Source organism: Dendropsophus ebraccatus, chromosome 15 (assembly GCF_027789765.1).
Source record: "Dendropsophus ebraccatus isolate aDenEbr1 chromosome 15, aDenEbr1.pat, whole genome shotgun sequence".
In the NCBI taxonomy this organism is placed as follows: domain Eukaryota; kingdom Metazoa; phylum Chordata; class Amphibia; order Anura; family Hylidae; genus Dendropsophus; species Dendropsophus ebraccatus.
In genome coordinates this window covers 66,802,053-66,829,120 of record NC_091468.1, presented here as the reverse complement: position 1 = coordinate 66,829,120, position 27,068 = coordinate 66,802,053, and the positions used below count along the sequence as shown (strand labels likewise).

At 45.7% G+C, this 27,068-nt stretch overlaps 1 protein-coding gene across 1 annotated transcript; it reads left to right on the top strand.

Annotated features, from left to right (window-relative positions):
- On the top strand, positions 1–27,068 carry PPP1R14C (protein phosphatase 1 regulatory inhibitor subunit 14C). The gene is made up of 4 exons (XM_069954436.1): positions 1–484; positions 20,462–20,545; positions 21,834–21,866; positions 26,809–27,068. Exons 1-4 carry the CDS (start codon positions 233–235, stop codon positions 26,881–26,883), a joined length of 444 nt encoding a protein of 147 aa, XP_069810537.1. The 5' UTR covers positions 1–232; the 3' UTR covers positions 26,884–27,068.

Sequence of the window (27,068 nt, the reverse complement as noted above, 5' to 3'; positions counted from 1 at the left end):
AGGGAGCGCAGGTGAGCGGTGAGCGGTGAGCAGACGGCGGATGAGGGAACATCGGGGACAAGAAGCGGTGGCGGCAGCGCGTTATATAGAGCGGGCGGAGCGATCCCCGGTGATGAGGGAGTAGAGCGGGCTCAGCAGCCGCCGCACACGCCGCAGCACACAGCGGTCCTGCCGGAGCTCCCCGGATCACTGCGCTCCTCACATCCCCGCGGACCGGGCTCCTCTCAGGGAGATGTCGGCGGTGAGCGGCACGGAGCCCAGCCCTGCTGCAGCCGGGGGACGGGTCTTCTTCCAGACCCCGCTGGGCGCCCCCGGAGCCCGGGAAGACTCCCCGCCGGTACCGGCTCAGCAGCACAAGCAGCAGCAGCAGAAGCGGCAGCAGCAGGGGAAAGTGACGGTGAAATACGACAGGAAGGAGCTGAGGAAGCGGCTGGTGCTGGAGGAGTGGATCGTGGAGCAGCTGAGCGAGCTCTACGGCTGTGAGGTACCGGCCCTGTATACTGCTGCTGTGACGTCACTGCTCCCCTCTACTGTATACTGCTGCTGTGACGTCACTGCTCCCCTCTACTGTATACTGCTGCTGTGACGTCACTGCTCCCCTCTACTGTATACTGCTGCTGTGACGTCACTGCTCCCCTCTACTGTATACTGCTGCTGTGACGTCACTGCTCCCCTCTACTGTATACTGCTGCTGTGACGTCACTGCTCCCCTCTACTGTATACTGCTGCTGTGACGTCACTGCTCCCCTCTACTGTATACTGCTGCTGTGACGTCACTGCTCCCCTCTACTGTATACTGCTGCTGGTGACGTCACTGCTCCCCTCTACTGTATCCTGCTGCCCTGTATACTGCTGCTGGTGAGGTCACTGCCTCCCCCTGTACTATTGTTCCCTGGTATCAGCCAGCATGGGGTATACAGAGGTGCACAGTGCTGGTTATCAATGGGTGTCAGGAAAGATGTCTCCTCATCCCCAGTCCTGAGGGCCTCCCCATAGAGATGCCGGGGTGCTGTCCCTATAAGTGTCTGCTCTGCTAGACGGTTCACTGTCTGGTTATTAGTGTATAAGGAGGATGCCGGTGATGGGTGCCCCTGCTTACGGGGAGGCTGCCGGTGATGGGTGCCCCTGCTTACGGGGAGGCTGCCGGTGATGGGTGCCCCTGCTTACGGGGAGGCTGCCGGTGATGGGTGCCCCTGCTTACGGGGAGGCTGCCGGTGATGGGTGCCCCTGCCTACAGGGAGGCTGATGCTGATGGGTGCCCCTGCCTACAGGGAGGCTGCCGCTGATGGGTGCCCCTGCCTACAGGGAGGCTGCCGGTGATGGGTGCCCCTGCTACTGTAAGGGTTCCAGAGATGGGTGCCCCTGCCTACAGGGAGGCTGCCGGTGATGGGTGCCCCTGCCCACAGGGAGGCTGCCGGTGATGGGTGCCCCTGCCCACAGGGAGGCTGCCGGTGATGGGTGCCCCTGCCTACAGGGAGGCTGCCGGTGATGGGTGCCCCTGCCTACAGGGAGGCTGCCGGTGATGGGTGCCCCTGCTATTAGAGGGATGCCAGTAGTCAGTCCCCCCTCCCCCTATAAGCAGAGCTGTCACTTGTCTGATCTGTAAGGTTTATGGAGTTCTGTTCTTACATTCAGTCTTGTTGTCAGGTGGAGGAGCCGGCAGTCCCTGTGCTCAGCCAGCTTCTCCCTGTAATGCACAGCGTCTGGGTCACCTTCATCTAATGCCAGTCCTGGTACATACTGTCTGGGTACGGCCATTGTGTCTGGCTCTCTACAAGCCTCCTCTGCATCCCATCAGGTTTAGGAAGCATTAAGTCATCTGTGAGTCTCCTCTTATTGTATCTCGTGCATGATGTCTAGCAGCCTGGCTGTGTAATACAGGGAGTGAGGATCTGCGGCTAGGCTTGTTAGATACCAGTGTATAATAAAGGGAGCGAGGATCTGTGGCTAGGCTTGTTAGATACCAGTGTATAATACAGGGAGCGAGGATCTGCGGCTAGGCTTGTTAGATACCAGTGTATAATAAAGGGAGCGAGGATCTGCGGCTAGGCTTGTTAGATACCAGTGTATAATACAGGGAGCGAGGATCTGCGGCTAGGCTTGTTAGATACCAGTTTATAACCTAGGGAGTGAGAATCTGCGGCTAGGCTTGTTAGATACCAGTGTGTAATACAGGGAGTGAGAATCTGCGGCTAGGCTTGTTAGATACCAGTGTGTAATACAGGGAGTGAGGATCTGCGGCTAGGCTTGTTAGATACCAGTTTATAACCTAGGGAGTGAGAATCTGCGGCTAGGCTTGTTAGATATCTGTGTATAATACACTGGTGGCATAGCAATAGACTGCAGAGTTTGCATTTCCAGCTGGCGGCTTGTGCCTGGCTTCTAGGCCGTCCTGCCATAGCAGAGAGCCGCACCGTGACTGCTCACACAATCATTCCTCTATATCAGAGATGGGGAACCTCCGGCCCTCCAGATGTTGCAAAACTACAGTTCCCACCGCTTTGGCTGTCCAGACATGATGGGAATTGTAGTTTTGCAACGTCTGGAGGGCTGAAGGTTCCCACCTCTGCTTTATATAGTGTACAGGGCAGATCCTACAGCTGATCCCTGTAAGGACGGGGCCGGTCCATTGCCAGGGGTGCAGGGGTTGAATCCATTGCCGGGGGTGCAGGTGGTTGGCTCCCATTGCCGGGGGGGTGCAGGGGTTGGCCTCCATTGCCGGGGGGGTGCAGGGGTTGGCCTCCATTGCCGGGGGGGTGCAGGGGTTGGCCTCCATTGCCGGGGGGGTGCAGGGGTTGGCCTCCATTGCCGGGGGGGTGCAGGGGTTGGCCTCCATTGCCGGGGGGGTGCAGGGGTTGGCCTCCATTGCCGGGGGGGTGCAGGGGTTGGCCTCCATTGCCGGGGGGGTGCAGGGGTTGGCCTCCATTGCCGGGGGGGTGCAGGGGTTGGCCTCCATTGCCGGGGGGGTGCAGGGGTTGGCCTCCATTGCCGGGGGGGTGCAGGGGTTGGCCTCCATTGCCGGGGGGGTGCAGGGGTTGGCCTCCATTGCCGGGGGGGTGCAGGGGTTGGCCTCCATTGCCGGGGGGGTGCAGGGGTTGATGGGGGGGGGGGGGGGGGGGGGGGGGGCCCTATGTCTGCATCCAACTACTGTAATGGCCCAAAAATGGGATCCTAACCTGAAATCGTTCTCCATATTATACAGAATGATGGTTGTTACTATGATCGTTTATTCCATCTGATCCCAGCAAAACAATGGACAATGTGCAATTACACTGAACGATTAGTGACCAAATGCGGAACTTGAGTGAACGAATGTGGAATTACAGCGAACGATTAGCGATAATTTTAGGTTCAGATCTAAATCGACAACATATGAACGATTTTTCGATCGTTGCCTGCAATTACACAGAACGATTATCATTTAAATTCGAACCATATAATAATTTTTCGCACGATAATCGTCCCATGTAATTGGGCACGCATGTACTAGGCTTTGTGTTATGATACAACTCCTCTCATATGAATGGTGTATGCCAGGTGTACGCAGCGACAGATCGTATCTCGTCCAGCTCTCTGCTCCTGCACACGGCCTGTAAATATCCCTTACACTTCTTTCTGTGAATTCCGCATCTCCAGTAAAGAATTGAGCATCTCTCAGGTTATAGTAGTTGTGATGGGCACTGTCATAGTATAACATCCGGCTCTGTGGAGAGCCTGTGTGACCCGCTGTGAACTCTGGTAATGGGTTTATTTCTATACTGATCCTATTCTTTTATAGGTTAATTCTCCTGGATAAACTCTCAGCAGGTTGTCACTCTGCATACATGGGACACGTTTAGCACTTCTTGTTGTTTAGTTTCTTCTTAAAGGGGTTGTTCACGAAAAAAAAATTTCTTTTAAATCAACTGGTGTTAGATATTTGTATAATACTTCTATTAAAGTGTGGTCTGGGGCTGGTGGGTTGCTAGTTGTTTTTTGCTACTAAAAACAATGTAACATAGATTTCTTAAAAGGGTAATTACAAAAAAAAATTCTTACAAATCTCCGGCACTTGCTACGGCCAGTTGATTTGAAATATACTTATATTAAAAATCTCAAGTCTTCCAGTAGTTATCAGCTGCTGTATGTCCTGCAGGAAGTGGTGCATTCTCCCCAGTCTGACGCAGTGCTCTCTGCTGCCACCTCTGTCCATGTCAGGAACTGTCCAGAGCAGGAGAGGTTTTCTATGGGGATTTGCTGCTGCTCTGGACAGTTCCTGACATGGACAGAGGTGGCAGCAGAGAGCACTGTGTCAGACTGGAGAGAATACAACACTTCCTGCAGGACATACAGCAGCTGATAAGTACTGAAAGGCTGGAGATTTTTAAATGGAAGTAAATTACAAATCTACGTTACTTTCTGACACCAATTGATTTAAAAGATAAATATGTTCCCCAGAGTACCCCTTTAATGTCCTCAGAGCCTTACATAAGCTGACCCCCAAATTATTAGGCCCATGCAGCCATGCCAGTTCAGAACATCTATATATATATATATATATATATATTAGTAGTACCTAGTGCCCCGCTGTTGCCTTCTTGGAGGTTTGGCTCCATGTGTGATGTCTCTGTGTAAGTTCCATTCTCTGGCATTTTGCACATACATCAGGGTTGCATTGGCCGCCAGCCTCGCATTCTTCAGAGTAGTTGTATCTTATCTATCAGCGCAGTCATTGTGTTATCGCAGACCCCCACCCTTTAGTTTTTGCTTAGGATTGCACGATGCTGTCGGTATATTGGGGCTCTATATATGTGGGTATATTGCCTTCTGTACTGGCAGGGTGGCACAGCCTGCAGCACTATGACTATGCTGCTCAATGGTGCTTTTCTTTTCTGTCCATGAGGAACTGAATCCCGGTGTGAACAGGGAGGCCAAATAGCTGCCTATAGCCCAAAAATGGAGGAAAGGGTCCTTCATGGTAGGCTGCTGCATGCCCAGATAGTCCCTGTCCCTATGATAAAGTTCCTGGTTTCATAAGGGGAGCCTCTGTGACTGACCTGGGTAATGTGTATACTGCCCTGAGCCCAAGGCCAGCAGGTGCCGGTGTGCTGGGCTCTTAGCACTGAGCGCTCCACCTTCCTCTGCTCCTAGTTACAGATCTAGCGGCTTCTGAGATGGATAAATGGCCGACTATACTGGAATGTTTCCCCCCCCCCTCCCTGTGAAATGTACTGATCATGCGTCATCCATAAGAGTCTTAACGCCTTCACTTCCTGCACTCTGCAGCGGCTGTAAGGCTGTGTTCACACTACAACAGATGCATTTGTGATCATCCGTTTTGATCTATTTTTCCATTGACTTCAATTATAAAAAACGTACACCAACGTGGTCAACCGCACTTTTGTGTACTTACACAGAAACGCCATCAAGGAGCTGAATCCTGGTCGATAATACAGTTCCTGTGGTTAGGCTTATGTAGCTGTGTGCATCTAGTACTTTCTGCAAAGTCGAGTTGTGCCGAAAATGCTTTGCCTTGCTTTGCTTTGCTGGGTGATGTACCAGCACCTTTCCTTATCATTAGGGACATATTCGACGTGATTAGTTCCCTTTAAATGGGCACTGTCCCTTTAACAAAATCTTTTTACATGTCCTTTTGTTATCACCTTAAAGGGATTGTCCAGTGCTACAAAAACATGGCCACTTTCTCCCAGAGACAGCACCACTCTTGTCTCCAGTTCAGGTCTGGTGAAACACTCAGCGGTCGCAGGGGTTACAGATTCCCTTTAAGCCAGTAGTATGTACGGCTGTCGGGTATGCGGAGTGTTTCACATGTCACATATTGCTGACGAATAATGTGTCGGGGATGATATCTTCACTAAGTGACAGCCGACAGGTTTGGATTGAGGCGATTAACATTACACTGCAGGAAAGGTAACATTTTTGCTCTCTGTTATAAGGGATATGGTGTCTGCGCTGCCTCTCGCTGTAACCTGTGCCCTATAAATGTAGTTATAATTCTGCCGCTCCTACCTGTGTGTGTTCTTCCTTATCCTGAATGTTTTTCGTGTTGGTGATAGTGAATAGGTGTGACCTACGTGGGGATCTTTATAAACTACATTGTTATTCACTATCTCTCTATATAAACTGTGAAGTTAGACTCTTAGGGTACTATTACATGGCCCGATAAGAACTGTAAACGAACGCCAATTTGCTAGATCGGCGCGTTTACTGGGCCTATTACACGGCCCAATAATTGTTTAAACAAGGGCTGCAGGGACATCGTTATTGATGTCCTTGCAGCCCTTGCTTAAACTGTATACATTACCTATCCATGCTGCAGGGCTCCTCTTGCGCTCTGCTTCTCCCCAGGTCCTGCACACTGCAGCTCCAGAGCGGCCTGTCTGAGTTGACAGGCCGCTCAGCCAATCACTGGCCGCGGCGGTCCTGGCCAGTGGTTGGCTGAGCGACCTTTCAGCCGAGACAGGCTGCTCTGAAGCTGGAGTGCACGGGACCGGTGAAAAGCGGACCGCAAGAGGAGCCCTGCAGCATGGATAGGTAATGTATAGAGTTCAGAAATCGTCAGCCGCTGGCCGCACACCGCTCTTACACGTAGCGATGCACAGTTGGCGCCCGACAATTATAGGTCCACTCCAAACCTATATCAACGATCAGCTGATCGTTCTTATCGGCTGATTGTTTTATTTTTTACACGGGTCAATAATCGGTCGGATAGGGCTGATTCGCTTGATTATCGTTCCGTGTAATAGTACCCTTAGGCCTTATTTACATGTTTAGTGTTTTTCAACTATTTTTTTTTTTTACTCCGTGATCCCTGCAGTTTGGTCCGTAATTGCATCCTTGTGCATTCGTATCCATGTCCGCATCCACATAAAATTTTGAACTTGTAAAAAAAAAATGTGACTAGTTTTCTTTTATCTGATCCGCGTTTTTTTAACAGACGTCCGTGAAAAACAGAGATCCCATAGACTTCTATTGGCCATGATCACGTCCACCTTATGACGTCCTATTTTTTTGCCACATGGATCCTATTAGTAGACTCGTAGAATTCAATGGCCCCTGAAATTGTCTGTGGTGGTGGATCCGCGATGACTGACAATTTCACAGAACATGTGGGTGCAGCCTCACCGGCCGATGGCAGAGCAATAGGAGCGCTGGGCATGGGGACTGGCATTCATTATAGAGGACAAACCGCAACAATTGCCCCATGTAGAAGGACCTTTAGTAGTTAACTACGCCAAAATGGCCAGCTGATCCCCTGATTTAGGGACGAGGGGGGTTGTGTAAGATTGTGCCTCCTATGTTAATGTTCGCCTTCTAATAGCATAGACTGTAGCAGACCTATGAATATTTATAAGCATTCAGATGACAGGATAATGCGGTGGATTCCCTTTGTCTCTGTGGATGATATTCATCTATTAATAGTCTATAGGGAGCTGTTGTATTGTGCTATTTATATACATGAGGTTAGTGTAGGCTCTGCTACCAGCGCTGGCGGCCCCCATCCATATACTGCGAGGTTCTGGTCACGTGCAGCGGACACTTGTAAAACCCCATTCACTTCTGTTGTACAGGACTTTCCTGCCCAGTAGATATACCACCTGAAGAGTAAGTTGGCCATTTGGATGAATGGTGTGTTCCAGGCCTCCGAGTTGTTAAGGTACAGAAAGATGAGCCATATTGGATTTTAAGTACCAGATCTGTTTGCTCTTTGCACAACAAGCTGATGACAGAGGAGTCTGGCGTTGTCTTCCTCCTCTCTACCCCTTTAGAACACGTGCATATGTATTGTGGGAGATTGGGAGGGAGCTGCTGGCCAAACAAGTTTCACATATACAGGAGAGTAAAAGCCCTATTACACAGACAGATTTATCTGACAGATTACTAAAGCCAAAGCCAGGAATGGGATTTGAAAAGAGGGGAAATCTCAGTCTTTTCTTCATAACCTGTTCTGTTTATAGTCTGTTCCTGGCTTTGGCTTCAATAACGTGTCAAATAAATCTGTCTGTGTAATAGAGCCCTAAGAGCTGCTGAAAGCTGTAAATAACGTTCTGTGTTCTGAAGACTGTGATCCTGAGGCCTCGCATGTGGAGAGCTCCCCGCAGATTCCGTTGCTTGTCCCCGTTCAATCGCTCTTCACTCTCCACCTGTCCCATAGGGTTCTATTACACGGAACGATTTTTAACTATATACGATCGCAAACGAGATTGTTTATCGTTAACCTGAAATCGTTCACCATATTACACAGAACGATAATCGTTAGTTAGGATCGTAACTAACGAATCGTTACTATGATCGTTTATTCCTTTTGATCCCAGCAAAACAATGGGCAATGTGCAATTACACTGAACGATTAGTGGAAAAACGCGGAACTTGAACGAACGTGGAATTACAGCGAACGGTTAACCATAATTTTAGGTTCCGATCTAAATCGACATACAAACTATTTTTCAATCGTTGCCTGCAACGATTTTTCGCACGATAATCATCCCGTGTAATAGGGCCCATAGACTCAATTCTATGGTCAGGCGGATTTCGCTGTCCGTTCGAAGAATGAACCTGATTCCATAGTGTGGACATATCCTACTAGTTGAAAAAAAGGCTTCTCTTCCCCGCTTTACAGTAGCATGGGGACTGACGGAATCTTCCCCTGCAGGTGGACTGACCCCTCCTGTATTCTCATGTGTATATATTTTAGGTTGTATACTGTAAGGTAACGTTCCCATCTTTTTCCTGCACCATATAAAAGTGAGGAAATAACTTGACCTCGATTTTTGTGACTTCCTTTCACCCGACCGATAGATGATCAATCGAAACCGAGCTTCTAAAGTCTATAGAAGTGCTTCTCCCCAAAGAGGATTACATTGTTACTCATTACACAACTTCACTGCTCTTCGTCTTCCTAGTTTGTGTTGCCTTGGGCAATTACGTAAACCCGCCATTAGGTTGGCAGCGATGCTCTGGTTTCAGTTGACTCATTGTGAGATATTAAGAACTTGTTTCATTCTGTCATTAATTTTTTACGTCGTCTAAACATGCAATTACATCAGTGTCGTATTGTGCACAAATGTGTGTATACATGCATGTACCGTGTCTCCCCATAAATAAGACAGTGTCTTATATGCTCCCAAAGATTCGCTAAGTCTTATTTTCAGGGGATGTCTTATTTTTCCATGAAGAATTCACATTTATTGTTGAACAAAATGATTATTATTATATAATGTACAGTCTGGAGACTCTTAACTAACTCCTGGACCACTTGTACAGCAGGGACAGTATTGCAGATTCCGACCACCAGGGGGAGCTCATGACAGCAGACTCGTACAGCACAGCGGGGACAGTGTACGGTATGGCGGTAGGGGCTTTCAGCCACCAGGGGGAGCTCACTACAGCACACTCGTACAGCACAGCGGGGACAGTGTACGGTATGGCGGCTTCTGGCTACCAAGGGGAGCTCACTACAGCACACTCATCCAGCACAGCGGGGACCGTGTACGGTATGGTGGCTTCAGGTCACCACGGGGAGCTCACCACAACACACTTGTATAGCACAGCAGCAACAGCGTAGGGTATGGCTGCTTCCAGACTACGGGGAGAGCTCATCACAGCACATTCTTACAGATCTACAGTGACAGCATACGGTATGGCGGCAGGCTACTGGATAACGGCGGCCTGTGTGCAGCTCTACATCTGGGGGTAGGGGACAACAGGGGTGGCGGTAGGCGACGGGCCTCTTGATGCCTTTCCTGCGCATTTACAAGGACAGCCAGGGAAGGGAACATTGGGGTAGGTGGCTGGTGATGGTCTTCATGTCCTGCATGCAGTTGCTCTGCCGCAGACTGTGAAGGTAGGGGACAACGGCGGTGGATTGTAAACCGCATGAATACTTCTAGCATCATACCAATAGTGTCATCCAAATGTTGTACAACTTCATAACCATTCAACACTTTGTGGTACAGCGGGTATGGTTACCACCCCACAAGAGCAGCTGATCCTAACCATTTAATCTTCTTGTTAGGCTGTGGTCACTATTGATAACAGTATCACAAGAGCGCAGGCTCCCTCCCACCCTTATCGATCAACTGCAATGATGGTGAATGAGCACACACAAAAAAAAACCTTAACGAAAACTGCCCTGTGGTTAGATGCGACCAGTGAAGGGTTCAGGCTTTCTTATGTTTGTTACATCTGTGGCCGTCCATGCACCAGTTATTGAATGGCCGGCTATGGCCATTAGAACGTTCTGGGTATGGTTTCTGCCACTTGTCTGATTTCCCCAACTTGGAAGCCAAAATTAGCCACTTAAGTGGTCCTCAAAAATGCTGTGGCACTCCATGATGTCTATGTTGTGTGCTACATAGTGCTCAAAAATGCTGCGGCACTTCTTAAAGGGGTTAGCATTAGAAAACATGACCACTTTCCTCCAGAGACAGCACCCCTCTTGTCTCCTGGTCAGGTGCGGTTTACAATTAATATATGGAAAAGGAGTAGTCATTCAGCACTGCCCACCTCACGTGCTTGTGGAGCTTGGAGCCAACTCAATGGAATCGGATGTTGGCTGACCAATGTGGTGCTCTGCTGCGAAATAGATCCAGTATACAATATTTGTAGAGGAAATCAGCGACACTCACGCGTTCATGCAATGTGGTCATTTATTTGTAGCATATCAACGACATACAACAGTGTGGGACATCACAATGATGGCAGGGGTGCTCCACAGGCCGTTTCGCGCGTCACACCTGGAGCACCCCTGCCATCATTGTGATGTCCCACACTGTTGTATGTCGTTGATATGCTACAAATAAATGACCACATTGCATGAACGCGTGAGTGCCGCTTATTTCATCTACAAATGTTGTATTGTGCTTTACAATTAAGCTCCATTTACTTCAATAGAATGGAGTTGCAAAACCTGCACCCAAACTGGAGACCAGAGCGGTGCTGTCTCTGGAAGAAAGTGGCCATGTTTTTCTAACTCCTTTAAGTGGGCTATCCAGAGTTTAAAAAAAAACCCCACATCTACTTTAATCTAAAAAATGCACCACCCCTGTCCTCAGGCTGTGTGCGTTATTACAACTTCGCATCATTCACTTCAATGAAACTGAGACTCAATACTACACACTGAGGACTAGGGGGGCGCCCTTTCTGGAAGAAAGAGGCCATGTTTTTTTGGTTAAAGGTTGTAATGCAGAGCTGTGTGCTACATTGGGTGTATGTCTTTGGTTGTATCTATAACCATTCTAAACGTGTCCTTTTCCTCTTTTTGATTTTAATCCCATTTAGTCACTTATTGCTCCGGCTTGTGCAGACATGATACCGTGGGTTGGAGTTGTGGCACAGCTGGTGATGGGAGACACTGAACCCCATGCACTTCTATTGTATAGGTGTATACATTTTGTTGGAAGGTGCGGTGTTCTCCATAACAACCATACAAATCTTATCCTTGAGGCAAGACGTCTTCTGGTCTAATCCTAGAGGTAAGACGTCTTCTGGTCCAGTCTACAGAGACTCAAAACAAATGACTAACCTCCCAATAATGTAGCCGGATTGCTCTATATCCGAGCCTATTCTCTCCGACACCCCATCAGCTGCTTTTCTTGTCTGACTTCATTATCTTTCATAGTTGACTGTCATGTAGAAATGGAAACCTTTAGTCATCAATCTGAGCGACAGTCTCCATCGCAGCCGGAGCTTCTCGGATTGGTCGCGTCATTCATAGTTTTACATGAGTCGCTGATTCACCAGGCAGCTGTATGTATCTGTATGTGACTCTGTAATGCCCGGTTAGTGACCATTCATTTGTGTGTTGGTTTTTTTCTGACTAGAAGCATGCATCCATGGGGGAGATATAAAAAATGGTTATAATCTGGCAAATCCGGCTGATTCCGCAGATTATCGGTGTGTGTAATAATGACAACGATCAGTAGATTATCGGCTGATGGTTGTAGTTTTAAGCCAGCCTAAAAATCCTCTGTCCCTGGGCGCGAATTACTACCTTATAACAATGTGCGGCTGTTGACAATGTAAAAATAATAATAAAAATAAACCTTACACGTACCTCTCCACGCTGTCTGGTGTTCTAGCTTCTGCCCGCTCCCGCAGCCGCCACTGGAACTTCGTAGCCACTCTCTGAAATGACAGACCACTCAACCTATTCTTGGCCGTGGCGCTGTCCCTTCTTGGTCAGTGATTGGCTTAGCGGCTCAGAAGTTCCAGGGGCGGCAGAAGCTTGAAGAACACCAGAGAGCATGGAGAGGTATGTATAACGTTTATTATTTTACACTTTAGGCAAGGGCTGCACAGACATCACTAATAAGAGAGATGCACGAATCCTATACCGACCAATAAATGTCCCAAGCTACCTGAACAACATATAGAGCCTACAAATGAGGTCAGCTCAAAAACAAGTATCATGGGGCTCCATATTAAAGCTAACGTGAAACGTGCGTTGGGGAAGAAGGAGCCCACACTACCTCCAGGTATCTATCTATCACTATATGCACTGAGCTGTTATACTCAAGGCCCTATTCCACGCAATGATTATTGGCCATTATGGCCAATTATCGGCCCGTGGAATAGAAGGCAACGATCAGCCAACATAGTATACTTGTATCCAGTTTCTGGCCGATGGGTAGCCTGTAATAAAATATATGGCCTCGTTCACACTTATGTGTTTTGGTCCCTATTTTCCATCAGTATTTTTCAAGCCAGTATCAACAAAGGTGTAAAAGCGAAGTATAAATGTCAGGACCAACATTCACTTTACCAAACTACTAGGAAGGGTTCGTGCCGCTAAGGCAGTGTTCACATCTGCATCACAGAGTCCAGCAAAAATCTGAAGGAAAATAGGTTTGTGTGCAGCACTGTTCTGCCCAGTACTATTGTAGTCAGTGGGATGCACTGGGTACTTGGTGTAACTTTTTGTTCGTTCCTATGACTGAGAAGCTCAGTGCAGATGTGAATGAGGCCTAATTCATAAAGAACCTAGACTGGATGTAAATGTAGCAAACTCCTAGGCTGGAGATACGCAGCAGTTCCTAGTCCCGAGACTCCGTCACTCATACAGGTGAATGGGGTCAAGTTGCAGCTCACAAGTGGTTGCGACCTGGAATCCTCATAAATATTGCACGCAGTACATGCGACCAGAGTCACGCCACGTGCAGTCATTAATAGCCAGGATTTATCCGCAATATAATGCTGCTGTGGGTGACCACATGGAGATGTATGCGATGCCGCATGCGGTGATCACAGTGTAGGGAATGCAGACTAAGTCGGATCATAATTCTGTATTGGCTTAATCTTTATAGAGAGATTTTATATGAAATGATGTAGTAGTCACCTGCTGAGGCGGCATAGCAGAGCAGTCCGGCTGCATCCAGGTAGTGTCGGCCATACAGGTGCAACGTGTTACAGATGTGTCGCACATAAAGTTTGGGTAACTATAGATACATTCATATTGGATCGTTTCCGTTGATAGGCCCTGCCCAGATCTACACCATCAAATCCGCTGCGATACAGTGTGTGTGAAACTACTCCAGGTGCTGGATACAATGAGTAACGTGGGTGATGAAGGGCTGTCACAATGTGTAGGGCCTCATTCACACGTCTGTAATTGTCGACAGACTATGGACCCATTCATTTGTATGGCCTTATTTGCACGCCCATGATCTATTCCGCAATAAATACTGGCAGGTCCTAGTACAGACTGCAATAGCGGCACGGATCGCCATTCACCTATGAAGGGGTCTGTACTGTTGAGGACGTTACAAACTTATAATTTGTATATTTGTCACCCTCCCCTACGTTATGCACCCGCATTCCAGACGAAAATGACATCCGGCCTCCATCCGACATTTTATGAAGGGGACCATGATTTACAACAGTGAGGAGGTGTAAATCATGTTAAATCAGGTGTGGGAGTAGGCCACACCTCCTCCGCGGCTTGCTGCGCCCCCTCCCCGCCCATCTGGGGGGGGGGGGATCTGCCAAGCGTACATTAGGGAAAAGGCAAGAATCTGCTCCCTTCTTCCTGGTGTACCCCAGGGGCACAACAATAGTAAATGTCCCCCATGTTGTACACCAAGAAGGTGCCGAAGCAAGAACTTCAGTTAGAGTATGCCAAAGCAACATGCCGGCGGCAGCCTGACTCCTAGGATTTGTTAAGTCCAGGATTACTTGCCTAACATGGTGGATCTTTGTGTAGACATTGGTGTTCTGGCAGCAGAAATCCTACCTGTGTCATTGGATGAGGGGCAGGCTATAGCCCCTGGGGCGCCAACCATTTGGATATATCTCAAGGTTAAACACATTGATACTTAATACGGGACACGGCCATGTTCAGTCTTAGTTGATTTTAGTTTCTGTTGACTTAAGATACATAGGTTAGTGTTATACATATACTATCTGCAGGTGTTTGGTTAATCTAGTTCTTTTCTTGCATCTCCTGAACTTAGAATTTCCTCCACATGTATACTTACCTCTACAGGTTTATCACAACTCTGCTGCCTTTTATGTATCATTGTGGCAGAACAGGTTTAGCCGAGATGAAGACAAGCCGCTGACGGTGGAATTCGCCTAATCTATTTGTAATTTGTAAATAATTCCTATTCAGCGGCCGCAGTGTATAGGTTGCCAGGCTACAAAATACCCCATAAATCTACAAAGGATTAAACAGTAAACAGTATATTAACAAGACTTAACACAGCATAATCTGCATATTGTACAAGTACAATATAGCACTGGGCCTTTAGCTGATAAGGTATATTGTGGTTGCTTACTGCTTTATATGGTAAGTTACTTGTGTGTGGTCATTGCCAAAGGTTGTGTGGACCTGAAATCATTGTGTGTCTTTCCCTGAAAGGAATTCCTTTAAGGCAGAATGTTTATAATACAGCATGTCTGTGTGTGTGTATACAGTGTGTGTGTGTGTGTGTGTGTAAGTGTGTGTAATATATATATATATATATATATATATATATATATTATAATCTTTTTTTTTTTTATTTGGATTAGAGTTTGTAGACCTTTTTTATGTTTAAAAAGTTGATGTATAACTTTTGAATAGTATAAAACTGTGCATGTGTAACCAGTTTCTCCCTATAAATAGTTGGTGCCGGTATACTCTGTCCCCCACTGATAATAGTCTATGAACACTGCCCCAGTTTTTACCCACCCAGCATACCCCAGGCTGTCAGGGTGTTTTACCTGTTTGTGTATAGCTTTGTCCAGCAGAGGTTTTAGTTTTCATAAAGCCTGAGCAGTTCAGACCTGCTGTTCTATAGCTGGTATCCTGCATGTTATGAGCAACTCCTCGGGTTCTTGGTTGGCGCCACTCTGCTGTGTCACAACCACATTCAGGCAAACTCAAAAAGAATCCCACACAAAATCACCAGTGAAAAACTCCCATAAACGTTAAAGGGGTTATCCAGCGCTTTGATCCCCTTTTTTTTTTTTTTTTTGTACATTTGTTGCCCTGTTGATTAACGTAATAAACGTGTTATGCTTGCCTCTCTGCCCTCCCTTAGTGTTGTCTCTCCGGAGTCCACACTGACTGCAGCTTGGCTACTTCCAAGACGAACTGGTCTCTGGTCTGACAAGCCTACTCAGCCAATCACTGGCTGCGACAGGACAGCGCCGTGGTCACTTATTGGCTGTCACCAACAAGACAAGTTTGTCTCGGAAGTAGCAAAGCTGTAGTCTGTGGAGACTCCGGAAAGGCCGCATCAGGACACTGGGGGAGTGCAGAGAGGTAAGCATAACATGTTTTATTAGGTTTACCAACAGTGCAGCAATATATGAAAAAAATTAGAATAGGTTATTTTGAGTGAGATAAACAGTTTCCTTTTGATTTGCGTTTATTTGCAACTTTTTTTTTTTTTCCTTTTGCGCTTTATGCAATTATGCACATGTGGAGTACCCCTTTAATCATCTGTTGGTCACACATCACCTATGGTATTACACACAGCGATTTATGTCCAGTAAGTGATAAACTATTTGAAAGAAACAATCAGCCGAAAAGCAAACAATGATCATCCTAGGAGCAAGCAATTGTCTTTATTACACTATGCGATATCTGCCTTCGTTCAGCCTGATAATCGCTGTGTAATGGGGCCTTAAACTATATAGATAACAAGTGCACAGTATGTATTCCTTAGTGTCACTGAGCATGCCCAGAGGACGTTCTCATTTATCTGATACTGATCCTGTCTATTGTGCCTATCGTGAAATGCTGTTCAGGCAGGATGGCAGCTTCCATAATGGATAAAAAGTTAGTCAGATAGAAGAAACAGATTATTAGGAGAAAAAACATGTCCCAGCACCTGGTTTTAATCAGTATAAAATAAAAACCCTCTAGGCGATACCGTCCCTTTAATGTGCTTGCTGCGTCACAAACACTCGAAGGTTCACTGCTGTGTCCGAGCCTTGGAGCCAGGCCCGGAGCTGGTGAGGCCAGGTCTACCCTTGGAGCTATATGTGTTGACGTGACCTCATTTTTCTTCATTTAGTATGCATTTTTATCATTTTTCTAAAACTAATGTGTTTAAACTTGAGTTTAAAATTATCCCCTACTTATAAAGCGAGGTGTCTGGCTGCGATGCCGCCGGTGTGACGCATTCATCTACTTGTTGGCTTATGTTTGAAGATCTAGAGAGAAACTTTGTGTCGTTTTCTTGTATATTTCCTACCAAACGTCACAATCTCAGCACCTGTACAATGTAAAGTGTGTGTGTGTATAATATATTATATAATTATATACAAAGGTCTGTAATTATCAGCCAATAGATGTATCGTGATGGTCCTTCCACGTATCTGTGACACAAAGGAATTGTTGCTAAATCGAGAATCTTTTATCATTAAAAATAATCTGTCGGATGGTTTTGTGTAGTGAGACTGATAGGGATTATTAGCGCCTCCCAAGGCATCCCTTTAGATTTATGAACCAAGCGGTATGCATTCTTTATTATATGTAAATTAGAGGTGGGGGCCCACTTCCATTCCTTATAGCATGTTAACTGTCAATCAAATGCAGGAGGAAAAGACCTGCAGTAAACAGGGGGTGTCATAATTTATTGGTATCTTTTGCCATTTATACTACTATAGTACTGCTAAAAGTCTTTGGCCAGTGAAGCACAGGATAGAGAATTGTACTATATTAAAGTGGTTATCCAGGATTAGAAAGGGGGGGAAAGTGCTTTCTTCCCCAAAAAAAACAAAAAACAGCAACACCCCTGTGCTGTTTCTGGAAGGAAGCTGCTGTCTTTTTCTAAACCTGGATAACCCCTTTAAATCTATAATCCTTAAAGAGAGAATATTTTATTCTGTAACTTTTTACATGCATGTGGCCTACATAGTGAATATTTGAAACTTTACTGGAACATGCACCCCCCCCCCCCAGGAAATTTATCACCAATGATACCATTACATAATACTGCCACACCATGACCCCTATCACTACAATCCTATAACAGAGTGCAGTTACATCCAGTGACCTAGGGGGGGTGTCTTCTCTGATCAGCGTCTGCCAGAGAAACGTTTTAGGCTCCAACACATACAGTAGTTAGATCCCCTGTATCCCTATATAGTAGTTACCCCCCTCTGTGCCCCCACTTAATAATTGGGTATGCTCTGTGCCCCAGTATAGTAGTAAGGTCCCTATATAATATGCAGTGCAGTCCCCATGTAGTAACAGGCCCCTCTGTGCAGCCCCAATGTAATTTACCCCTTGTGTGCTGCCCCCAGTATGCTGTATAGACCCCCTGTGTGCTGCTCCCAGTTGTATTAAGACCCTATTCTGCTGCCCCAGTAGTCTATATAGTATATAACACAAAAAAACAAACACTTATACTTGGGTCCAGGCATCTCCCCTTCCTTTCACTCTTGTGGCCGCAGGCAGTGTCTTGCCTGTGATCACAAGTGGCCGCTCTCCCTTTGCGGTCCCGGCGCTCCAGTGACGCCACTCGTGTGCCACAAAGAGAGCGGCCGCTTGTGGCCACAGACAAGACGTGTGTGTGACTGACAGGGCGGGGCAAATGGCCTGTAACTATGAGCGCTTGTTACGTTCAGAGCGCAGCAGCGAGCGGGGCGGCGGCCCTGTCCAGCGGTCTTGGGCACCAGAGTGGGGTGTGGGGGGGCCCCCTGGTTGTTGGTGGCCCCACACAGTTGCGACGGGTGCTTGGTGCCCAAGACTGCTACTGCCTATGGCATCCCATACAATGCAGTGACTTCAGTGCTGGACCACCCAGATGAAGAGCAGCACCTGACTGAGTACTCTGACATATATAAGGGCTAACATGGAAAGTTGCATTACTATCCTGTCCTGTAATTTCCCCCCCAAAAAAATATCTGATTAAGATGACTTGACTGCAACATACAAGTTAACACATAACTAACCTTTTATAGGGGTAGTGAAGGGAAAAAAAAATCTCTTAAATCAACTGGTGCCAGATATTTGTAATGTACTTTTATTAAAAAAATCTCCAGTCTTCCAGTACTATCAGCTGCTGCATGTCCTGCATATAATATACATATTTTTTTTTTTTTTTTTGTGAACTGCCACTTTAAGAACAAATAAGATTTATTAGATAATTGTCCCCATGTCCTTGATGTCCTAGTATAGAGACTAAACCTGCCAGAGACCGCTTGGCATGCTGGTGACAGCCCGGACCCGCTGGTGCTGTGCGGATAGGAAGCTCTGCACAGTCTGTGGTGAATGTTCCCTCTGCACGCGGCTATTTATAATCTCCTCTCGGGGAGCTGAATGGCCGTGCTCCTCCATGCTGGGTGCAGGCTGCTCACGGGTAATTTTACACACAATACAAAGCTACGTGAACCAGTGTTTTCTGCTATGGCGTCAAGCGGTGCCTATTATTATCCTGCACATTCGGCATTTGGATTGTCTCCACCTTAGGTTACATCTCATCCTGAGGAATGGAAATCTCCTACATATTACGTCGTCCAGTCACTGGAGTTATTTTCCTCTGGGGAGGGAATTTCTTTATTTTTTATTTTTTTTATTTTCTAGCAATATATACGCACCACCCTAGGCATCTCTTCCTGTCAGCGGGGTGAATGGTTCCTTTGTCCGTGTCTCAGCCGTCCTTCTTCCTCCTCGGGTTTGGTATAACAGCTTGGCCCCGCAGTCCTCGTGTATCTGATCTATTTTGACGTAGGCACACTTGAGAATTTTCTTGTGTTCTGCCTCTCCTGCCACGCTGGTTCCTGTTTATTTCAGGAGAATGGATCTGTTGTGCGCAGCTATGCCATTGTTCTCCGAGGCGTCATGCAAGTATTTGTGGCTTGTGGCGCACAGCGCTGTGACTGTAATGAGTAGATCCCGGCTCAGGTCAAGGAAACCTATGCCTGAACTGGACCCAACCAGAAGTGTGGTGGTTGAAAGGGTTCTGATATTGGCGTCACCGGTGATTATCCAATAGGCCTCACCAGCTCAAGCAGCTTGGGGTCAGTTCACATCTATACAGCACACTATTTAGTGGTATACTTCAGAAACCCAGGAGATCGGGTTACCAACATTTACCACAACGTGTCCCCCAGCAGATTCATTAGAAAATGCAAAATATAGCCCACAAGGGATTGTAATCTGCTTATCTTGGTTCATAGTTGAGTCTGGTAGGACTTGGTGTCACTGTTTAAATTTTTTTTTTTTGCAGAAATCAATAGTACGGGCGATTTTAAGAAACTTTTGTAGTTGGGTTTATTAGCCAAAAAATGCATATTTATCATGAAAAAGCAGTTTGAAGCTCTCCCCCCTTTCTTCATTGTTCTCTATGGAGAGGGGAGGGAGATGAGGCACCAAAACAGGACAACAAAGAGTTAATTTACAGCTACATCACCGGGCTATCTCCACTGAAGTCAGCTCTGACCTCTGAATACTACCTTTCACACAGGTCCAGCTGTGTAATCCTTTGTTCCCTGCTGGCAACTAATCTCCCTCCTCCCTCTCCCCTCTCCATAGATTACACAGGTCCTGACTGATGTAAGAGTCCTGATAATGAGCAGTGATTGAGAGAGGAGAGAGGAGGGAGGAGGGGGGGGGGGGGGAGCTGGGGAAAGTCTTTTTGAATGCAGATAATGGCAGATTTGCCTAATAAACCCAATTGCAAAGTTTCTTAAAATCGCCTGGACTATTGATTTCTGAAAAAAAAAAATATATATACGACGGTGACACTTTAAAGGGGTACCCCCCCCCCCCCCCCCCCAAAAAAAAAAAAAAAAATCCTCAGTATAATCCCATCCCATGTTACAGAAGTATCCAGAACGATCAGTGGTGATGAACTCTGGGTGCACCATACACATTGAGCCCGCACAGCCTGGGTGAGGGGTCGCTGTCGTGCTCTTAACATTTAGTAATGGATTGAAGTAGTATAGTGAATTGTATGGTGTACTCTAACTGTGTTCCTTCTGTTCTTTGTAAATCATCTGAATTTTTTTTTTTTTTTCCTCCTAGGAAGAAGAAATGCCGGAAGTAGAAATAGATATAGACGATCTTCTAGACGCAGCTAGTGAAGAAGAACGTGTTGTCAAATTACAGGTGCAACCTTTGTATATATTATTTCGTTATGCTGTTTATTAGAGATGAGCACGCTTGAGTCCGATCATTTGAATACCGGTGGCTGAAGAAGGGGAGACCCCCCTAGGGCTGCATCCAACTACCCCAGCCATCGGGATCCACATGCTCAGCGATCTGACTTGGTCACACTCATCTATGCAGTTTATCAAATAAAAAATGAGAATGCTGTAAGATATATATGTATGTACCTGGGCAGCAGTGCTATATGCCACTGCACAGTATGTTACTAACAATAATGGCTGAATATTAGGAATAACACAAACCATAAGGGATAGGATAACAAGTAGTATAGGTTAGAGGCATTAAAGGGATACTCCAGACGATTTTTTATTTCTTTCAAATCAACTGGTGCCAGAGATTTGTAATTTACTTCTATTAAAAAAATATTGTCTTCCAGTACTTATCAGCTGCTGTATGTCGTAGACACAGATATAAAATACATACGGCAGCTGATAAGTACTGAAAGACTTGAAATTTTTTAATAGAAGTAAATTACAAATCTCTGGCACTTTGAAACCAACTGGTGACACAAAGGAACAAAAACAATTACTAGAGTTGCCCTTTAAATTTAAAGGGTACCTATACTTGTCAAGTGCATCATAACAAAGAATATGTGGATAGGAGCAACACAAGAAAGCCGGAATCAATAAAGTATAAAAAATACGGAACATAAAATGAGCAAAAATACACATAAAATATAAAGGGGGATGGCATAAGGAAGATCCACCACCCACCCCAGCCACTACTACTACTACACATAAAAATAAACACTATGGAGGAGATTTATCAAACATGGTGTAGAGTAAAAATGGCTCAGTGGCCCCTAGCAGCCAATCAGATTCCACCTCTCATTTCTCACAGAGACTTAGGAAAATGAAAGGTGGAATCTGATTGGTTGTTTTGGGCAACTGAGCCAGTTTCACTTTACACCATGTTTGATAAATCTCCCCCACAGTCTATACAGGATCAGTGCAGTAGTGTAGCCCTGGCTTCTAGACCCCCATTAGCAGGGGCTATACTGTGCAGTCTGTCACTTTTCTATGAGGATTTAATATGGAGACGGCTATAATACCTCCTCGTGTTTGCTTATGGTGACCCTGATCCACCCACACTGTTAGTAACCTGCACCCTGATGTTTTCAGCAATGCTTCTCATACCTGTACAGCATGCACCTATGTAGGTTTAGTGTAAGATTTAATGAGTAACTAACACTTTGCATCATTGTAATCATGTGTGTTTTTGTCCCCAGGAATCATTAGTAGACTGCTACAAACCAACAGAGGTAATCCAGTTTCCTTTCTTACATATTAAATTTTTATTCTCAATCACTTTTGCATTGGAAGAAATGAAGCACCTAGAAAGTGTTCACTGACGATCCAACACAAGGGCCATAACCCGTTACCACCCCCATGGTGTGCAGTTCACATGGCAGCCTGAGGACTCCGCTTGTGCTCCGGGCTTGCTCTGAGTGCTCTGCTAGTATATATACAGACCTTACTAGAAGAGCACTGATCTGGCAGATCGGTGTAATGCATATGCATGATTGCTTATAAGAGTGAATCTCGAGCATCCTGGGATCCATGTGAACCAGAGCGTGTTTACCGCCACACGCTTACATTTGAACTGACCCACACATGCTAAAGATTTGCTCATCTCTACTGAGCTACTAGTTTTAGCCACAGTGGTGAGAATGAAAAATGCAAGATAACAGGATTATTTTAAAATATAGATAGAAAAAATGGAAGATGTCACCAAAAATTCAAAAAATATGTTTAACATTATTTAAACAGTAAGTCATTTTCTGATGACTCATCCCTTTAAGAGTATTTTAAAGCACTATCCCTCCAAGGTCATGCATTCTAATGCACACGATCCATGTGAAGCACTTGTACTATCGCCTTCTCACCTCTATTTGTGTAGTGTAATGTGACGCTAGGTGAAAGGAGCGCTGCTTTAATTCACATTCAGAATAAAACTCTTATCGCCTGTTACTCACTTTACAGTAAGTGTCTCAGCCATCGCTGCTTTTCCTCCCCTCCCACTTTCTTAAAGGGGTAGTTCACACACAAAAATAAAAAAAAATCAACTGGTACCAGGAAGAGCCAGAGATTTAAAACTAACTTCTGTTAGAAAAAATCTCCAGTTTTCAACTACTAATCAGCTGCTGTATGACCTGCAGGAAGTGGTGTATTCTTTCCAGCTTGGAGAGCAGGAGAGGTTTTCTATGGGGATTTGCTGCTGCTCTGGACAGTTCCTGACATGGACAGAGGTGGCAGCAGAGAGCACGGTGTCAGACTGGAGAGAATACACCACTTCCTACAGGACATACAACAGCTGGAAGAGTGGAGATTTTTTATTAGACGTAAACTACAAATCTATATAATGTTCTGCTACCAGTTGATTTGAAAAAAACATTTGGTGAACAACCCCTTTAAGGTTTCTTGGGGCAACTAGAGTCCAAAGATGACATGAGGTTTGTCAGCCTTTCCATTTATTGCTTGTTGATTGTGGTTCATTCCTGCCTTATCCTGCGCCGTTGCTCTTGGTTCTGGCTGCTGATCTTGGCCCTGGTCCTGGATGTCGGATTGTTTGTCTGGTGTCTCATCTCCTTCTGGCTCTGACCCTTGGCTCCGTTCCTGCTAACGCTCCAGCCTTGTCCTTCAGCCGCTTGTGTTCCTGACTACTCTCCTGGTGACCATTCTTGGCTGTGTTCCCTACTACACAGCACTATGGGAACTCCCTGCAGCAACATCTCTACCTGCAGAGGTTAGGGGTGACATCTAAGGGATAGCTTTATACATGTATTTGTGGATACCTGTCTATTATGACGGTATTCCCATTGTCTATGTAAAGAAATAGTAAAATGAAGTCTATTGTTCCTGTTTAGTTAGGTTGGACAGCTCCATACGGTTCGGGTGATACACTAATTTGTTATACACTGTGTAAACTGTACAGCCATGCTAAAAGAGAGAATATCAGACTATTACATGGGGTTTACAAACTGAATGTAATACTCCTACAATATGGTATCATTCATCTATTCCGTGTACTGGAGATTCATTCACACCGTCTGTAACTCCAGATCCACAATTATGGGCAAATTTAGGGCCCATTGATTTAAAGAGGTCTGTTCAGTCTTTATATTTACTGATCCGCAATTCAAAAAATTGCATCAGCAAAGATTGCTGACAAGTTCTAATATGGACTGCAATGGAGGCGCAGATTGTCCCCTAGAAGTCTATGGGTGCGTTTATACTTTTTGTGGATCTGTTATTTTTACAGATGTAATGTCCGCAAATCCATAAAACATACGGGTGAGTAGTCACTTTACACCTTTCACGCTTCTATCCCCTTTGCTGATCTGCAAAAAATTTGAATTACGGATGAATTTTTTTGCGGATGATTGCAGACATCATATACGGTCCTAAAAAACTGCTGAAAGTGTGAATGTCGCCTCACACAGCAACCTTATTCTGTTCTTCGCCTTCTACTTGATCACTCGTCCTCCCACTTATACGTGTATAGTCAATGAGTATCTGCCTGTTAGTTCCTCTCTGTATCCTTCTCTATAGTGCTGGGGACATACTTTGTACAGCGGTACGCAATAGAGGATTTCCTGTTATTATCCTTTGTCAGTGATCACAGTCTCTTGGCTCAGAATGAAGCTCTAGTATTGGCGTATCCATCATCCTAGGTGATGCCAAGCCTACCTGTGCCGGCTGCGGAGTGCCGAGTATCAGGCTTTAGCTTGCCAGCATTCGTATTTGGGATTCTCCGAGTAGCGCCATGCTTATCATCGGTTTGGAGACTTGACAGCGAGGTTATTTTTGTTCCCAGCTTCTGTACATAGCAGATTTCCATCTGTCATTAAAATTCTTTCCAGTTGTAATAGTAATCTGTTCTGAATAAAGGCCTTACCTCAGCGAGTCTGCTGTACATGCGGAGGATCAGTACTTGCTGCCTATATTCAGGCTTTTTGAAAATGCAAACAAAGCGATGGCGAATATTTTAAATTTGGGTTTATATACGCAAGTCTGTGGAGCCTCAAAACGCAGCGATCACTGAGCTCAGGGAGATCAGTGACAAAATCCAACAAACTACTCCCTCAGGAGTCTCCATTGATACATTGCCCCCTATAAATTTAAATGTGCAAAAAAGGGGTCCGGGGAGTCTCTGTTGCCAGTCTCAAAACACGGGAATAGCCGGATATCCCTCCAGGGAATGAAAGCCTGTTAGGGATGCCTCCTGGTGGGGAGAGCACCAAACCACCCTGATACGTAGCCCCTTAAGTCCCACTCAGTTGTGAGTATTGGAACATAAATAGGTAAATACCTGGGTGGCCACTTTTGCGTCAAAGTCTAACTGAGTTGCAAGTATTGTGACATGACTAGGGTTTACCAGAGCAGGCATCCATCCACGGACAGCTGTTTCAGGTTATTGCTCCTCATCAGTGTAGAGCAGAATTCTGGATAACAGGGACAATGAAAAGTAGATCAACAAAACACAGCAATCACTAAGCTCAGGGAGATCAGTGACAAAAATCCAACAAAGTACTCTCAAGAGTCTTCATTTGATACATTGCCCCTCATTGCACCTTAGTTAAGACTCATTTTTGGGCACTAATTTTTCCTCTTTTTTTTTTTTTTTTTTTTTTCCTTGTGGGAAAGTGTGCGTATAAAATCAGAATGAATATGGCGCACAGCTTGCTTGGTCATTTTGTTTGAATTATTCTAGAGCATTGATGTAAGAGATCCTGCTGCCCTCTAAATATGACGGCTACACTAAAACATCTGTAAGGATACCCCATCTATATATAATAGGTGGGGTGTGATTTCTGGCACGATGCTGAATAACAGACACTGCAGATACAACTTCACACGTTTGGTAATGGGTGTACATGGTATTGGAGTTCATCCCGTTCACTTAAGTGGGGCATACTGGGTACAGACAGTACCAAATGTACAGGAATTATAAATGAATGCTTTGTGTGCGTGTGTTCTCAATGGGCAGACCAGAGAGAGGTGCATCCAGGCACCTCTAGTAGTGGCTTATCTCTCCAAGAATTAAAGGGTTTAGCTAAATTTCTGGATGCTAAAAGCGTAACTGTCATGTTTTTTTTTTTTTTTATTGCAGAAATCAGTAGTATAAGCGATTTTAAGAAACTCTAATAGGTTTCATCAGCCAAAAAAGCCTCCTTCTGTACTCATAAAGCAATCTCCCAGCCTCCCCTCCCCCCTGACTTCTTATCTGTGCATTATTAGGCAAACACGTCTTCATTACAGAGAAGCCAGTGAAGACTGGCTCTGCTCTCTCCATTGTAAGCCTATGAAGGGGGGAGGGGCTGGGGGAGATGAGGGAGCAGGAAGAGGTGACATGAAGGTCAGCTGTTTGTAGACTCTCTGGGCACCTAAACCGCAGGATTCTGGGGTCAGAAAGGTCAGTGCTTATCTATGGACTTACTGAGAGAAGATTGCAGGGTGTTGTGCTGTGCAGGACTGCTCCATGCTCACTCACTCCTAACAGCCCCTCCCCTCTCCATAGCCACCTAATGGACACAGAAATCCTGCTTCTTCTGATGTGAGGGGGGAGGCTGGGAGATTGCTTTTTCACTACAGAAGGAAACTCTTTTAGTACATAAAACCTATTACAGAGTTTCTTAAAATCGCTTGTACTGTTGAGATTTAATGTTTTCAGAAAAATGACCCTGAAATTACAGTTACGCTTCAAACCTTCTCTACCCAGATGCAGATGGATCCAGCTACCTCTTCAGCTGGCATGATGGGGGGGGGGGGCACACTTTGTGTGTATTGACAGCTTTACCCTGTGCCATATATAATAATAAATAACTATGGGTATAAAGGTGCCATGGAGATGAAACCGAGAGCTCTATAAGCCAATATTGCCATGGTAGGCCACCAGTGAAATATGGTGCAAATGAAAGTATTAGCTTAGGTGGCGTGTGTGTTTGTTAGAGATGAGTGAACCTCAAGCACGATTCGCCAGAACCAGAGCGCTCAGTGATTACCGGTGGCTAAAGACGTTGGATGCGGCCTATGGTTGGTCCCTACGGCTGCATCCGCCTTCTTCATCCACCGATAATCAAATGCAGAGAGTTCGGGTTTGGATTTTACCTGGGCGTTCTCCACGTTCGCTCATCTCTAGTTCTGATATATATCCAGGTAACATTGAGTCACCGACCTTAATCTATTTCCCTTACCCCGTAGGAATTTATCAACCAACTTCTGTCCAGAATACGAGGCATGCGAAAACTGAGTCCACCTCAAAAAAAGGATATATGATTTTGCCATGACCTCCCCCGTCTCAGAATACAGCAAGAGAATCAAGACCGCGAGGTTCTTCAAGGAAACCACCTATCCTAAGGACTCTATATATTGCTGTTTTATGGAGAGCGGGATATACTAAGATATAGTAGTTCTAAACGGAAAACTTGTTTTTTTTTGTGGTAGTTAATAAAGTTTTTTTT

Bases quoted from the DNA above. Each gene is read 5' to 3' on its own strand.
- PPP1R14C (XM_069954436.1), top strand. From the start codon at position 233: ATGTCGGCGGTGAGCGGCACGGAGCCCAGCCCTGCTGCAGCCGGGGGA. The intron at 485-20,461 runs GTACCGGCCCTG...TTTTCCTCCTAG, and splicing joins GCGAGCTCTACGGCTGTGAG to GAAGAAGAAATGCCGGAAGT. The intron at 20,546-21,833 runs GTGCAACCTTTG...TTTTGTCCCCAG, and splicing joins AACGTGTTGTCAAATTACAG to GAATCATTAGTAGACTGCTA.